This window comes from Micropterus dolomieu, linkage group LG18 (genome assembly GCF_021292245.1).
Source record: "Micropterus dolomieu isolate WLL.071019.BEF.003 ecotype Adirondacks linkage group LG18, ASM2129224v1, whole genome shotgun sequence".
NCBI classification, from domain to species: domain Eukaryota; kingdom Metazoa; phylum Chordata; class Actinopteri; order Centrarchiformes; family Centrarchidae; genus Micropterus; species Micropterus dolomieu.
Genome location: NC_060167.1, coordinates 8,764,112 through 8,780,732, shown reverse-complemented (window position 1 = coordinate 8,780,732; position 16,621 = coordinate 8,764,112). Strand labels below are relative to the sequence as shown.

General features: G+C 39.9%; 1 protein-coding gene across 10 annotated transcripts in view; it reads left to right on the top strand.

Moving 5' to 3' along the window:
- nisch (nischarin) overlaps positions 1 to 16,621 on the top strand; it is a 40,708-nt gene that overhangs the window by 13,024 nt on the left and 11,063 nt on the right. For 2 of the 10 annotated variants that reach the window (XM_046029241.1, XM_046029244.1), the window contains 12 exons: positions 2,306 to 2,483; positions 6,006 to 6,124; positions 7,242 to 7,342; positions 8,137 to 8,181; positions 8,462 to 8,737; positions 9,641 to 9,948; positions 11,009 to 11,220; positions 11,488 to 11,927; positions 12,657 to 12,841; positions 12,973 to 13,036; positions 14,752 to 14,890; positions 15,572 to 15,722. In XM_046029241.1, coding sequence (XP_045885197.1) covers positions 2,306 to 2,483; positions 6,006 to 6,124; positions 7,242 to 7,342; positions 8,137 to 8,181; positions 8,462 to 8,737; positions 9,641 to 9,948; positions 11,009 to 11,220; positions 11,488 to 11,927; positions 12,657 to 12,841; positions 12,973 to 13,036; positions 14,752 to 14,890; positions 15,572 to 15,722 — 2,218 coding nt within the window. Of the gene's footprint in view, positions 1 to 2,305; positions 2,492 to 6,005; positions 6,125 to 7,241; positions 7,343 to 8,136; positions 8,229 to 8,461; positions 8,738 to 9,640; positions 9,949 to 11,008; positions 11,221 to 11,487; positions 11,928 to 12,656; positions 12,842 to 12,972; positions 13,037 to 14,751; positions 14,891 to 15,571; positions 15,723 to 16,621 lie in introns of those variants that run through there. The other 8 variants (XM_046029242.1, XM_046029243.1, XM_046029245.1 and 5 more) reach the window with 8 other exon arrangements.

Here is a 16,621-nt window from a genome sequence, read left to right as displayed (position 1 = left end):
GCCGTGTTTACCAGCTTGTCAGGGCCCACCTTACTCTGCTTCTGATTGGCTAGTAGTCCTTAACTAGGAACTGCGCATGTGCAACTCTCAACAAAGATCTTTTAGAAGTGAGATGCATCACTCCATAGCTGAAACGGAGAATTCACCACACAGGGTGAAAAGAGGTGCTGCAGCAATGTGCAGTATGACATAAATATGGTGCAACCCCTCAATAAAATGATGAACCTGAAAATGAGTGTAATATGACTTTAAAGTTGTGTGTGTTGACATGTTTTTGTGTCCTTTTTATCTCTGCATTGTCAGGTGTGTCTGGACTGTAAAGTGACGACGGAGAAGGAGCTGGACACAGTGGAAGTGTTGAAAGCCATTCAGAAAGCCAAAGAAGTCAAAGACAGGATGAGCAGCGGCGACAGGAAGGTACGCTCTGAATCATACAACAGGAGGCAGTATCAGACCCACTAAGACCAGTTTATGTGGTTAAATTGTCAGTATTTATGTCTTTTATATTGACATACAGTTACAAAAATCTTAAGAGTTTAAATAATTGTGTCATTTATATATCCAGTGTAAATAATAAAATAGGACTGTGAGACAGCAGAGCTTAAACCTAGACTGTTCTTTTCTGTACATCACATCAGATGATTTTACCTGAATTTTACACTGAATATTAAATATTAAATCAGTCAGCATCAGAGGAAATTATTTGACTAAAACTTTGACCTTTTGAACTGTAATGTGAGTTCAATCTTGAGCTCAACCACTCTTTACTGTAACATCTTTGTTTGTTGTACTTTATATTCATAACTTCCAAATGAATTAACCCTGAAACCTGCTGTAGTGGTGTTATAATCCTAACCTTATAATAGACCAATCATCACAAAACAAAATCCAGCTATTAGATGTGACTACTAGTGACCCAAATATGTTAATTACTAGATTAACAGATCTCTGAAGCCTGAGGATTGGTCAGCTGTTGTTAAAACAAACTCTGTCACTACAGCAGCCTGTTTTAGTTAACTACCTGAGTGGGACAAGCTGCTGTTGTGTTGTTTGGAGTCGCAACCTGCAGAGCAGCAACTCCAGCTGAACACCAATGACTAGACACGTTGACCTTTTTGTGCACATCAGCAGCAGAGTTAAGATGAAATACAAACAATTAATCGGTTGTGTGGGCATAAAAACAGGTGATTGAAGTGGGTGAGTTGTAATCTTACTTGGAATTACTAACTTGTAAAAATGCACCAGTGTCAACTCATCTGTGAAGTTCTTGAGCTAAATTGGTGTGTGTTTAAACATAGGCTGCAATGTTGTGTTAGCATCTATAGTTTTGTATATTCTCATATTTTGTGGATCTATTTTTTCTGCCATGAGAACATCTCAAAATATTTGTGGCCAGCATTTTCCTCCTGCAGAAGAAACTCATAGTTTTGCATCCCGTTAGGGTTTCCAGCCTTCAGAAAAAAGGGCCCTTTCATGTGCTTTTATGGTTATGAAGGACGGTTAAATATTTCTTGTAAACAGCCTGTACAGAAAGATGATACCCCCATTCTTAGTACCGCCTACAGAGACAAAGATTTGAATCACTGAACAAATCAGAGATGTGGAACAAGGCTACAGCAACAGATCAAAATGTGGCTAGATTATCTTTAGTTAGGCTTTTATTTATTATTGATGAAAGGCATCTCTACACACCAGTGAGGTTTTTATTCTTACATAAACGTAGCGATATTTAGAGGCCTGAGTCCTCATGCTTTTGTAAAAAATAAAAGATTGTGTCGAGCTTTAATATTAAATAGTTGTACATACAGTTTGACTGCCATACATGGTAAAATATTAGGCTGTATGTTGGTCCAGCTTTCAAGCAGAATGTTTTAAACTAAAAGTGACTCAACACCCACACAGGAAGAGACCTTTTCATTCAGTGAGATAATATTTCCTGAACGGATGTTTACAGGGTCGTTCTGCATAAAGAAACTGTTAAATGCAGCCAAAGGTTTAAAACGAAAACTCCAAAACCTGTCACGTGTCGGAAGGTTATGTTTAAAATCTCTGCACACAGATTTAGCTCTTTGACTTCACACAACCTCATACAAAGACTGTAATTATACAGCTAGAGCAGTAGCAGACTAGTGCTACTGCATTGATTTGTTTTCATAAATGGAGCAGGTCTGTCTCTGAACAGACATCTGAAAATGTCTTTAAAACTGACTGGAGCTGCTGGTTGCAGGTTGTAGGATGTGATCTGGTTGATTATATGGGTGACTGCTGCTCTCTGAAGGCTTCCTCCTCTCTGTCCTCTCGTCAGATCAGTGAGGAGACCAGACTGTCTGTTGCTGCACCTCCTCACCTCTCCCCCTCCTCTCCCCCCTCCTCTTCCTCCTGCTGCTCTTCTGCTGTTACTCCTCCTGCTGTCACCTCCTCCTCCTCTTCCTCCTCCTCCTCCTCTTCCTGTTCGGCCCAGCAGGCTGCCTGCCCCAGCCAAGGTAATCATGTATGTATCAGGCTGTGCAGGGCGGAGGGAGGGGGGGGGGGGGGGGGGGGGGGGGGGGGGGGGGGGGGGGGGGGGGCGGCAGTTTTTATTTCTGTTGTAAGGCAGTGGCCAGACAGACAGGTATGTTTCTCTGCTCTTTGGAATATAAAACAGGCAATTCCCAAAAGTTGACTGCGCTCGCTGAGGCTGCAACTAGTAACTATTTTATCGAAGTGTTTGTTTTGAAACCAAATTAATGAATTCATTACTTGCACATCAAAAAAATGCCACAACTTACAAGCAATGGCACGAAACATTATGGTAAAATGTAGAGGCGCTTGGTACCACATGGAGAAATCCTTACATATTCTCACCCATGCTGGTTCCTACCAATGAATCTCATTACTTCAACTGATTTATCAAAAAATTCCTACACAGTGAATTTAACGCTACAGGAAAAACAAAAAGACAAGCGTTGTGTTTCTGTGCTACTATCCTGAAAGATTGAAGACTGCTTTAATATCTATATGATATGTTATAACTACGGCTGCAGCTGACCATTTTTCAAATACTGTATCTATTAATCTGTCTTAACTGTTTGTTTTTTTTTGTATATTTTTAACATATATTTTACAATAAGGAAATTTTGAAAAACTCAAAAAAAAACTTACTGCTTTACATTTAAATTCCCAAAAAACTTGAGTAGAATCTTGAATAGACAATTTCTTCAATTCAGGAACTGAAACCAGCTATTTTTTTGATATTTAAAACAAGTTTTGAACATTTCTGTTGATCAGTTAAAGGAATACTAGAACATTTTTGGAAATAGTAATTATCTCTCTCATCAGGTGTAGCGACTATACTTAAAGCAAAAACAAAGTAGTCACTGAGAGGCTGAGGGTAGGGCCTTGTGGTGCTGTTCGTTGGACTCGCTGCACAAATAATTCACGGATCTAAAAAAATATAATCTATTGCTTTTTGTTGACAAAAATATGCAACTTAATATAATGTGGAAAAACGTATATTCAAACTGATCACAATGATCAAAAACTCAAAAAAGAATACCGCAGTCAACAAAAAATACAGTGTCCCATTCACTCACCCTCTTTCTGCCACGGGCGTTGAACATCCGCGTGACTTACCAAAAAAGTGCTACAACAAATAAACCTATATACAATTAATTCCAAATGTGCAATAAATCACTTCATGACTCCTACATCAGGGTTTTTTCCTGGGAATGGTTAAGCTGAGGCAGTAAGCCATCCAGATTCTGGCACATTATCTCATGTAGCAACACCACTAATTAAATATAAGGCATTTTCTGTGTTAAATAGTGCCTCTGTTTTTTACCCTTTAAGGTTAATGTTTTTTATTAAAGCAGAAACCCTTGCAGGAAACCAAATTACAGAAGATTGTGTGTGGGACGTGTTTAGCTCAGTGTAGCACTAACACAGGAAGCAGGGGGAAATGCCGGCCTAGCTCCATCCAAAGTAAAACAAAAGAGATTACAGATTGTGTGTTTGTTTTCTGAACAGTTGTACAAACGGAAAGGTAAAAACATGAAAACATCAAATCTGTCTGGTTGCTGCTTTCAGTGAAGATAACGTTTGGTTTAACTCTCCTTTGTTTAGATTATGAGGATTAACACAATAGAGGCTACACTGAAATGCTTTTTCCATCGCAGTCATGTGATACTCTGGTTACTTACAGTATGTTGGACTCTTTAGTTTTCTTTTGCGATTTGTATCATCAAAATGTTCCTCAGAGATGTAATTTAATCAGAAACCATTTACATGTGAAAAGTCAGTCTGCTGCTGTGAAGAAATCATAAATCCTTCATCAGGTTGGATGAAGCTGAAGCTAACCTGCTGCTGTCCCTCCTGAGTGTCTTGTTTTAGCCTTTAAACCAAATCTCCTCTGCTTTATATTTCCTGTTGTAGACACTGCTTCCTGCTCACAAAATAGCTTCTTTCACTGTCTGTTTATAACTTTAAAATGTGTGATTAGTTGCCTACTTGTTGCTTCAGCTGTTCGTGAGCTCAAACTCTGCCTTATAACACAAATGTTGCACCAGCCTCATCAATTCTTACATTTAAACTTAACCCATAATTATATGTACACCAACCAACTATTAGAATAGCCTGGTTCAGAAACATTGAACCAGTAAAAATACCACAAAAATGTATGTAATGGATTAGATGTTTGCAGCTGTACAAAGTGTTGTAAGTCAACTAACAATTCTAAATTCAACATGTTACTTCAAACAACATTAAGTTGAATGTTCCTAGCAACTGCTACTACACCTTCTTTGGCGACTGAAAATTACATTGATAGGACAATTACATCAGTCTCTGTTGATTGGTTAAGCCCCCACTCAAACAGAACTAACACAATCACCATGTCAGACTAAAGAATGAAGAGAAAATAAATTAACATTTAGTCTGATTATCAGACTACAAGCTGCTGTTACAACTGACTGAAGCCCCACCAATACACCTGCAAATCAGATATTATCGTATCACAGGTGTATCGTTATTGACTATGTGGTTTGATAATTAAATAGGAAAAGAGTACAGAAATATCAAAAATATATTTGATGTAATTTAGAAACGGTTTCTCCATTACATAGTTTGTCCACCAAAGAGCACTGACTGGTTATTTCTGAGCAGTTTGAACTTCACATAAAGACTGAGTGATGGATTTATAAACAGCTGGTGGAGCATGACATGAGAATAACTAGTGAATATCCGTCACTGGTTAATGTTTGGCTGGGGGTTGTGCAACTCCCTGCTAATGCTCACTAACCTCCGACTGTGAGACTAATATTTGTTCTGGCTCAGTACAGGCTGCATACTGTGTGCATGTATGAATCTAAACAGTAAGAACCGAATGCATGTTGGTATTTTTTTTATGCCCATCCAGTGAAACAGGGCTTGACTGTTATGTGGCTGTGTTTTTTTTGTTTGTTTTTCATGAATTAGACATTTTTATTTGATTCAATCAAACTCTGCACACAACAACTGAAGCTCAAAGCAGCCTTTGTTGATAATTTACAAGCCCTTCATGTAGGTTGCTGCTAACTCATTTTCATAATTGGCTAATCTGCTGATTATTTTTTCAGTTAATTCATTAATTGTTTTGTGTATTATACTGTGAAAAATGCCCATCACAATTAAACCACAAAGGTGTTGTTTTAAATTGTCTTGTTTTGCCCAACCAACAGTCAAAAACCCAAAGATATTTAATTAACTAATGTTAAGGCAAGGAAAAGCATCAAATATTCATATTAAAGAAGCTAGAGCCATCAAATCATTGCTGCATGTTCTGAGCACAGTTGAGTTTAATTTAATCAAAACTTTCTGAATTATCTAATCTAATTATTCTGCACAGAAAGTCATATTTGAAAGATGTCAAGTTGTGGGAGAATCTATCCAAAAAATAAAGACATCAGCACTCTAACAGTGTCACATCAGTCAAAATGTGCAGTGTGCTCCTCACCATCGGCGTCACTGATCTGTTTGGTTTCCTGTTGCAGAAGTGACGAGCACAGAAGAAGCCGCAGTTCCCTCCACTGTTCTCCCCCCTGTGGACGCTGCACCTCCCCCCGCAAGCTTTAACCCAAGTACACACCTCCTGTCTGCTGAGATGGCCCAGGTGAGAGAGACACCTGAAACACCAGGGAGGGGTGGGGTCTGTTATTATGACAACCAATCAGCTATCAGTTGGGAGGAACGGCTGTTTGATTGGATGGGAGGGGTGGAGAGGCAAGGACTGTTCAGAAATCTGTACCATTTAATGTAAAGAGGACTTATATGACAAAAGAAATCATCAACTGATTGTTTAGATTGGGAGTCTAACAGTGTGTCATTAAACAAAATGTCATGATTCAAAAATGTAAAAACATAGTGACGTCTGAAAATATTGACAAGATAATAATTTCCAAAACATTCTTATTAAAAAAAACCTGTTATCTGTTCCTGAAAATGTTTTGCTTTACAGATTAGGTTTTTTTTGTAGATGAGTATTTGCTTGCAACAAAGCTGCATTTTAGTTTGCACTTTAATCCAGAGTAGGGCTGAACGATTTTGAAAAAATATCTAATTGCTATTATTTTTTACTGATATTGCAATTGCAATTTGGTTTGCGATATTGGAGGGAATCAGTTTCATTGAAAAACATATTTTAAATGATTATGCTGGGATTTTTGCAAAGATCTGTACCTAACAAAGATATTTGGAGAACATCCGTCTTGAGAATATGATGTGTAGGCCAGGACGTCTCTGCAGTACGACAAGTAAAATGGTATTTTGACACACATTTTGCCTTTGCAAACAAAAATTGCACCTTCTGCGATATGAAAAATTGCAGTATGCCATATTGTGATTTCAATACAGTTTCGATTCCTTGTTCAGCCCTAGTCCAGAGTAAAACAGAGCGAGAAATATTGGATTAATTATTGTGGAATATGGTACAGACATTCATGGTCCTCTCAGGATGAATTGTAACTTTGGTGATCCTCTGTCTTTTCATCAGCAGCTCAAATATTTTCATGAATGATCAAATAGCCTCTGTAGGCTAGTGGATCTGTACTTTGTGTTAACCGTTGGCACGCAAATGTAACCCGATAAAGTTTGTCAACATAGTCATTGTGTGCAAGTTTGCTTGCTAATATTAGCATTTGGCTCAAAGCATGGCTGTGCTTAAGTACAGATGAGTAAGAGGTATTTGGTTTTAGCTGAGCTCTAATGTTGCTTCATGTGTTTGTCTGCAGGTACAGCAACCTGCTGTCAGTCTGTCTGAACACGCACAATGTGGAGCTTCTGCAAGTCTTACTCTTACTACTACTTCTACGACTCCTACTATTACTGTCTGGTCAGTGTCAAATAACAGTGATACAACCATAATATGCATTAACAACTAGTAAAGGTTACCGAAAATTGAGAGTGAACGAACGTATTTGGGGTAAAATGATAAACTGAGAACAGCAGAGTGGTGAGAATGACATGACTCTATTGGCATCATGCACATTACCGAATTAATCAAGACAACAGGTAAAAATGGACAATGTGTTCAGTTTGAATTTAAAACGGGAGCCAACCAGAAAATATGGAGGCTTCTTTTTGAATTATGATCAAATATACTTCTTAAACCATGAAATTAGTCAGAAATAAAGGCATGTCTCAAACAAAGCTTTTTCTCTGTTGAGGTTCATAAAGACCCCGGAAACTATTTGAAAATGTATACTGTATAAAATGAATTTAGCTGCTGTTAAGCCAATTATTCACACCAGTAAATACTAGTACTTTAACTTTAAGACCAAATATAATGCTAGTAATTGTATTACCTGGGGTCATCCTGATTGCTGCGTGTTTAAGACATACACCATGTCACCTCAACGTCACCGGTTCGATTACTGCTGGGCTCAGTATTGCATGTCTTTCCCCTCTCTCTCCATTTATTTTGTCTGTCTTCATACTGTCAGCAATTCAATAAACACCAGCTGTTTACTGGTCCAATCAGCAAGCAGTTCTGCAATTACTGCTGCTACTCCTCTTATGTTTTACTACTGCAGCTGAAAATGTTACTACACATACAAATACTAGAGCATTACAGCTACTTTAGTTACTTTATTTATAATAATCAGGCAATACTGTCTTGTCCTTCAGGCCTCTCTCTTCTGCTAACAGGATCTGCAGGAAGTCAAGATGGAGGCAGGTGTAGTTCAGTATGTCCAGCTGGAGGTACAGCATCAGGACAAGTCAGCACCGTTAACACAACTGTTACTGTGTTACTCCCAAATATCTCATGCTCTGTTTTTATTGAAGATACCTGTGGTACAGTTGGTTAAATAACGGCAGGGGTGTTTATGAAAGTAAAATGAGCTGATAGGTCAACTGAAGGGACTGAATGATGTTATGTCATATTTGAACAGGTGTTTCTTGACATCACGGACCAAAATAAAATCTCCTTCCCCGTCTCTCTCTCCTGCAGTTGTGTCTGCTCCTCTTCCTACTCCAGACCAGTTGAAACCACTTGCTCCTCCTGCATCGCAGCATGCTGTCCTCTTCTTCCTTCTCACCTGCTCTCCTTCTCCTCCTCCAACAAAGACTTCATTACGCAGCTCTGCCATTGTCTCAGCTCCACCCTGAAGGAGCAGAAGAGGAAGAAGGAGGAAGAAGAGATGGAGGAGGAGAGGGAGGAAGAGAAGAGATCTGAATCCAGAGAGGATCAGTCCCATGTGGAGCGCACCGAGGTGGGAAGTCCCAGGTAATTTAACCAGAAACCTTCTCTTGCTGGTTTCTTAAATTTAAACTGTTTTTTGGGATTCACATTGGTTTTTCAGATCTCCTTAAATTCTGTGTGATTTCTGAGATTCCCGAAAGGGCTCTCTGGTTCCACGGGTTCACAGTGGTTCCTGAGAAAGTTGCAGCAGATTTTAAGATGTTCTGAGGTCCCTTAAAATTCAGAAAAGTGTTTTCTGAGAATCCTAGAAGTTTGCACTGGTTTCTGACATTCCTGTAAGTTTCCTATGGTTTTTGGGATCTTCTAGGGTTCCTGCTTTTTTCTGGAACTTCTAGATATTCCTGTTCCTAAACATTATATATGGTTTATGAAACCCCCTAAGATCCCCAATGGTTTCTTGTTTTTTGTGTTTGTGGGATCCCCTAAAGTTGCCCCTGATTTCTGGGATTTCGAGTGGTTTCTGAGAGCCCTAAAATTTCGCAGTGTTGTCTGAGATCCCCTAATATTGTGGGATTCCTTGTACTTTGTGCTGGGTTCAGCAGTTCCTCAAGGATTCCCACTGGTTTCTGTCATACTTATAAGTGCGTGTGAGTTTGTGGGATTCCTAGTGGTTTCTAAGATTCCTAAAAATTCTCACTGGTTTGTGGATTCCCTAAAATTCAGATTGATTATTAAAATTCCTTAAACTGATTTCCTGAAGGTCCCCCTGGTTTCTAGGATTCTGACTGGTTTCCTTCAAATTCACACAGATTTTTGGGATATATAGTTTTTGAGAAGATATGTTTGCATTTTGCACTATAGGGCTGTGTCAAATGAGATGCAAGTTTCTATTTTGTGTAAAATCACAGTGTTAAAACATTTTAAATGAACAAAAAGTACAAAGTGATAATTCTTGCTTCATCCACTGTTGTATGCTCATTATTCCAGTCCCGGCTCCAGGGATGGATACTTTGAGATGGGTCTGGATGACTCTGTGGAGGAGTCGGTCTGCTCCTCCTCTACGTCGCTCGCTGTTCCTCCTGCAGAGGAGCCCGGTGGCCACCAGGGGGGGCTATGTGAGGAGGAGGAGGAGGAGGAGGCAGAGGAGGAGGTACGGGTCAACAGGGTTCTGTGGTGCTACTGTCTTCAGGTGAAGGAGGAGGTGGAGCAGAAAGATGTGTGTCTGGTGCTGACGGACCGGCTGTTGGGCCTGCTGTACCTATCAGAGGGTTTCACATGGACCAGCCTGGACACAGGTCAGCACACAATCAGCCTCAGTTAAACTTTGTTTATGAAACATTGTTTTTGTTTATGAAATATGGAAACTGTGGTTGCAGATCTTGTTTTTCATATTTGTTATATGAATTGAGTTTTGTATTGAATTAATTAATCTGAGTTCTTGTAGCAGGAGTAATATGTTAGCTGAAAAACTTTCTTGTGTAAAACTACGAACATATCTTAAGGTGGTAGTCATCCAGTTAACTAATCATTCTTCATGAGATAGGCTTGTGGACGAAAGAGATCTCAGTGTTCTGCCGCTGCAACTTTGAAAAATATTCAGCTTGTTGAAAAGTTCAGTGTTTTTTAAAACTGAAACTGACCGACAGATGCATCTCTAAGACAAATGCAGAACTCTGTTTAGTAACAGGAAGTGAAACAGAGCTGGACTTGTGTTGAGACGATTCAGAAAATAAAGTGTAAACAACAACAGAGACACTGGACTGTTGAAAACAACATAGTTAACTTTTTTGGTCAGAAGTGAAATATGTAAGGGAACATGTTGATTATGATGTGACTGCTAGTCTACACCCACAACTCCCTGCCTGAGGAGGAGGAGGAGGAGGAGGAAGAGGAGGAAGAAAACCATAAATTAGACCTTAACACACTCCGTTTGGAAATACCAACAACATACTGATATCCAAACATACTGCTCACACCACATTGCTGCTTTGATAGATGCTATCACAAGCTAACGACCAGGTGCAGGTTGGGCCCAAATCACATTTGATAAGTTTATGTAAAGTTATACGCCACAAAGAAAAGAGAACAATTTGTATAAATAAATATTGAAAAATATTTTTTGACATCTTTGACAGAAACCAAGAGATAACTGAACAATTAACACTTTTATAGATCAACAATCAATCCATTAATCTATAAAATGATGAGAAGATGAATCAGTAATGAATGGAAAAAAATGTTAGTTGCAGCCCAAATATACAGTAAAGAACATGATGTGCTGAACACTTGTTGTGTAGAAATGATTTTGCTGCATGGTAAAATATTAAGAGCGATCTGTTCTCCTCTTCTTCTCAGACCAGGAGCAGAGTCCGCCTGTGAAGGAGGTGCTGTCTAGCCTGCAGGTGGACCTCCTGCTGCCGTACTCTCAACTCCTGCTCTCCTCCCGAGCTGAGCTCCCTGACTCCTGCCTTGCTTTTGGCCACCAAGGAGATCCGACCCGCTGGTACATCTTCTCCGAGGCTAAGGAGCTCTGGCAGACCAGGACCGAGCTGACATTGCTGATCCAGGTCAGAGAGCATCACATGAGCTATTTAGAGCCATTAAAGGACAGCTTCTGCTCAGTTTTCCTTTACTGTCGATAGTTTTTAGTTTTTCAGTACATTAGCAAGTATTTCCTTCATCTTTGGCTTCTGAATAATAAAATAAACTCTTAAACTACCTTTGGTCTGTAATTTGAGATTCATAAATGTGTGGCGCATCATGAATCAGGCTGAAGTGTTTCTGTCACTGTGCCAGCACCTTAAAAACAAAAACCTTCTCATTTGTTTTTCCAGGCAGCGGGGTTTCAGACTGACCTAGAGCCCCCAAACCCTCCTCAGCTCCTCCCACACTCGCTCATCAACTCCTGGGAGCTGGAGGAGTGCCAGGGAGCACAGGGAGGCTACCCTGCCCATCTCTTTATCTCCTCATCTTCCTCCTCTGCCCCGGACACTCAACCCCTCCTGTCAGGCATCTTGTCCAAGAGCGAGGAGCCCAGCCTCCCTTCTCTCCTCTTTCTCACCCACAGACACCTCTGGGTGTTGAAGATGGACTTCAGAGAGCTGGCAGAAAGAGAGAGGAGTTGTGCTGACCTTTATCACTCCTCCTCGTCCTCCTGGTGCAGGCTGGTCCGTGTACCCCTCGGCTCCGTGGTGCTTCACCCCAGAGAGAGCGCTTCTCAGGCTGGCGACAGAACCAGCAACACCTCTTGCCCCGAACCAAAACACCACCACAGGTACAGAGGCTGTAATTGTAGCCAAACATATAATTATGAATGCACTTTATGGAGTTTCATACTTATATATATTTTTTTAAAGTTTATACATTTGAAAGTACTTGTGTGTCTGCAGGAAATTTTACAGAACCAAATAAACTGAAAACAGGATGTATGTATATCTCCGTTTGGTCGTTTTTTCTAGCTAAGTAGTGTATAGTAAGTAGTATAATGAGTGATACGTAGTATGATTTTTACATACTTTAAGTATTTGAGTGTAGATAATGTTCATGTTTTACCCTTAAGGAAAACAATCTTTTTTTCTTACTTTTGGAGTAAGGAGAAATTTAAGTTTTCAGAATAAGTTCTGATAAATGCTTTATATAATATTGATAGTTATCTAATCTGATCATTAGGAATGAAATAGAATCGAAATAGGAGAATCAGGAGATCAGTGCCCATATCTTGCCCTTCTGTCATATTTCACAATTCATTTGTCTCCTGCTTTAACACTTACAGTTTCCATACTGTGCTGACTTAACTTGACTTGATTTTATTAGTGTATCATTAACATACACATCTGTTTAATCAATTTCTACTTGTTTTTTTTTTATTTGATCAGGTTTACTGATTAATAAAATGAAACTGTAAAAGACTATTATTCCAGTGGCACACAAAAATGAATCCCATGTCTTTGTGAAACAGGATGTTGTCCTTGCATCTGTATTTGAACCATCATGTTGTGTTCAGGAGGAGTCACACTGTGGAGCTGCTGCTGGGCGGTCAGAGGCTGCTGCTGATCTTCCCTCTGGCCCAGGACAGGAGCTCCTTCCTAGGGGAGCTGAGTCAGCGGAGAGCCTCTCTAGAGGGGCTGAAGATGGTTGCCCTGCCCTGGCCCTGCACGCCCTGTCCACACCAAGGGCAACACACAGAAGGTGAAGACCAGCTACCTGCTCATACACTCAGACCAAGAAGGGAATTTTTCCAGGCCTTGTTTCAGCTGATGGGTTTGTTTAGTTTGACACTTTCTGGTTTGTTTGACACCTCCTTGTTGTTGTGTTCTCAGGCTGTTACAGATCCAGAGACCAGTGCTGTTGTACCAGTTCCAGGAAATCACACAGCACCAGCAGGTAGACTTCAGAAGCACTTCTCTTTAGTCCAACATAGATTACTTAGTTACTCCACATAACTGCAAAATTATTCCTGTTCTTGTGCCTGCATTTACAGCTGCATTGTAATATCATACTTTTACTTTGATTAAGACCATACAGTTTATAACACAGAGCACTCATTTCTTTATCAGTGAATGTAAATGCTGATGGACGTCACTGAAGCTGCAATAGCTTTATGTTGGGTGACAAGTTATAAGAAACATCAGTGATATGTTTGATGTCCATGACATAGTTTGTCCACTAAGGTCACTGACAAGTAGGGATGCACCAAAATGAAAATTCTTGGCTGAAGCCAAAACTGAATATAATGAAAAACTTTCCTGAATACCGAAGACAGTTTTTCACATTTTTTCCATTTTTTGTTTTAGCATTCCATAAATTAAATAGTCAAAATGTGCTTTTTACTCAGTGTTTCCCACAGGATTTGGAGAGACTATGGTGGGTGGGTTGTTCAAAATGCGCGTCTGACATTGGTGTCATCTACAGCATTAATATCACTGAAACAACACGAGAATGGCGGAGATACTCCTAGATATTTAGTATTTCCTTAGAACTTCATAACACTCTTATAACTCTGTTTCAACACATTCTTTTCTAACATAAATCAAACCTGCGTGATGACAGTAACTCCATTTCAACAAACCACTACCACATTGGAGCATATAAGCCTCGTCCTTCAGAGCTTATCTTGCTCTCGCTGTTGCAGAGCAGAGCGACTTGTGCTGTACTGTAATTAATTCAAAGTTTATTAATTCTAGTGCATATAAGCCCCGCCTGCGCAAGCTGCTTTGCTCTGCTGTCCCCTCGCTGCTGCACAGCGGAGCTACATCAGCTCCGCCCATACAAGCCACTCCTCTCTGCCCTGTTCTCTAAAATATTTATTAATTCTGAATGAGTCTTGTGTCCACATTGCACCAAACGTTACTCCCTGCACTCCTTTAGGTTCACAGCAACACACCCGCCTTGTGTGAAGTCCATTGGATGAACATTTCTTGAGATAATCGAAAGACACAGACACACACAGACACATTCCTGCCTTTATTAGAGAGATGTTGCATTTTGGGACTGTAGTGCTTCCTTGATTGTCCAACTTGAAAATCGGCAATGAAGAGCCAGAACTTCCTCTCACAGCTTAATTGATTCTGTAGATGCAGTAACATTCTGTACAGAAAACCTTTGGCCTGTGAAGACTTCTAATCTGTACTACTAGAAATGTACATCACATTAACTCCAGACTTTCACAAACGATACTCTGGCATCTTTAATTGGCAGCATATGGCGTGTGTCATTAAATGTTCACGTGTGCCACCGTCCTATCTCCCAGTGTAAACTCCCCAGAAAAGCAGCCGTTTTAGCACATTTGCTCCCTGAATCGGCACATCTCGGCTCCTGTACCTGTACTTCTTCTGTCTGGATTTGCATCACAGGAAGTTGCAAGAATAATTAATTGTGTAGAGTTACACATGCTTCTCTAACAAGGACACAACTCGTCTGTACATTAAAAACAAATCCTGATCATGATCTAATTTGTTTTCTCTGCATGGTTTTATTTTTCTGTGCATCATTCAATAAACACCAGGTAGCACAGTGTGTCATCATCTTTTCCCACCGCCTCTCTGTAAAGATCATGAGAGATGCCTCACTTCTTTCTTCTCTTCCCTCCTCCTCTTCAGCTGGGACTCCTCCCGTCTCCAGGTGGAGGAGAACCAGCCGTCCCCCCACCTCACCCCTGGTCTCTCCCCAGCTCTGAAGCTCCTGGCTGGGCTCGGAGAACAGCAACTGCTGGCCTTCTTCCGCAGATACATAGCAGTGGTAGGACAAACAGACACTCGCTTTCCTATGCTCTGTACTGTTTGTCTCAGAGGAGGTGTTTGCCATGGACCAAATGCACTTTGTTTTAGAGCAAAATCGCTAAAGGAAAAATAGCTGTTTTAGATTTTAATTATTGTAGGGCTGCAACAAATGATTATTTTTCATTATCTATTAGGGCTGGGAGATAAATTGATGATAATAATAATTAATTAGTCACAAATGAATTGGCATTTAATTTTTCAATTAAGATTTTTTGAAAAAAGATTTTATCATGTGTTTTACCTCAGATTTGTGAAGTGATTCGTCTCATGTTCTGACCATAAAGAATATAGTTTAAAACCACAATTAACCGTCTGGTTTCTTCAACTTTCACTCGAAAGAAATAATGATTTGATGTTGTGATAATTATCAAAATCGACTGATATAAACTTTTTTTATTGTGATAATAATTATGGCCAGCCCTATTACCTATTTACATACTTATCATTTTATCAATTCATTGATTAATTGTTTTGTCTCTAGAATATCAGGAAACAGCAAAAAGTGTCAGAAGATCCCAAAGCTCTTAGGGCAGTTTTCATGGTCAGAAAGACATTTTGCAATTCTTGTGTTCTGTCTTTTTTTTCTTATTATTCCTACTCAACGTTGTTTTTTTTACTTTTTTGTGCCACAAATCATCAGTCTGAGGCGGAGGAGGTGAGACAGGTCTTGTGGCTGTCTGTGGTTCTCTACAAGTCTCCAGAGTCTGAGCTCACCTGCTGTCTTCTGCTCTCCACTGATACAATCTACTTTCTGTTGGAAGACTCCGCCTCCACACTCGGTCATCACTCAGGTAGGACGAACTGACACAAATTGGTTCAGTCAGAGTGAGAAAAGATTGCATTTAAAATCACATAATATAATGTTAGTCACAGCTGTTTTAATACCCGCTGCGGCTCCCATCGCTATTTATTATAGCTTTTACTAAAATGTTAGAATCAGGATTGATCCTGGTTTTAATGTGACCAAGCAGAGCACCCAGGAGCAGTAATGTATAGAAAAGCAAAGAAAATAACTCTCTTTAAGATTTAGGTAACAAATGCATTTACAGTATTTATATATGTACAGTACAGTGGGTACGGAAAGTATTCAGACCCCTTTAAATTTTTCACTTTGTTTCATTGCAGCCATTTTCCAAAAATCAAAAAAGTTCATTTTATTTCTCAGTAATATACACTCAGCACCCCATCTTGACAGAAAAAAATAGAAATGTAGAAATTTTTGCAAATTTATTAAAAAAGAAAAACTGAAATATCACATGGTCATAAGTATTCAGACCCTTTGCTCAGTATTTAGTAGAAGCACCCTTTTGATCTAATACAGCCATGAGTCGTTTTGGGAAAGATGCAACAAGTTTTTCACATCTGGATTTGGGTATCCTCTGCCATTCCTCCTTGCAGATCCTCTCCAGTTCTGTCAGGTTGGATGGTAAACGTTGGTGGACAGCCATTTTCAGGTCTCTCCAGAGATGCTTAATTGGGTTTAAGTCGGGCTCTGGCTGGGCCATTCAAGAACAGCCACGGAGTTGTTGTGAAGCCACTCCTTCGTTATTTTAGCGGTGTGCTTAGGGTCATTGACTTGTTGGAAGGTAAACCTTCGGCCCAGTCTGAGGTCCAGAGCACTCTGGAAAAGGTTTTCGTCCCGGATATCCCTGTACTTGGCCGCATTCATCTTTCCCTCGATTGCAACCAG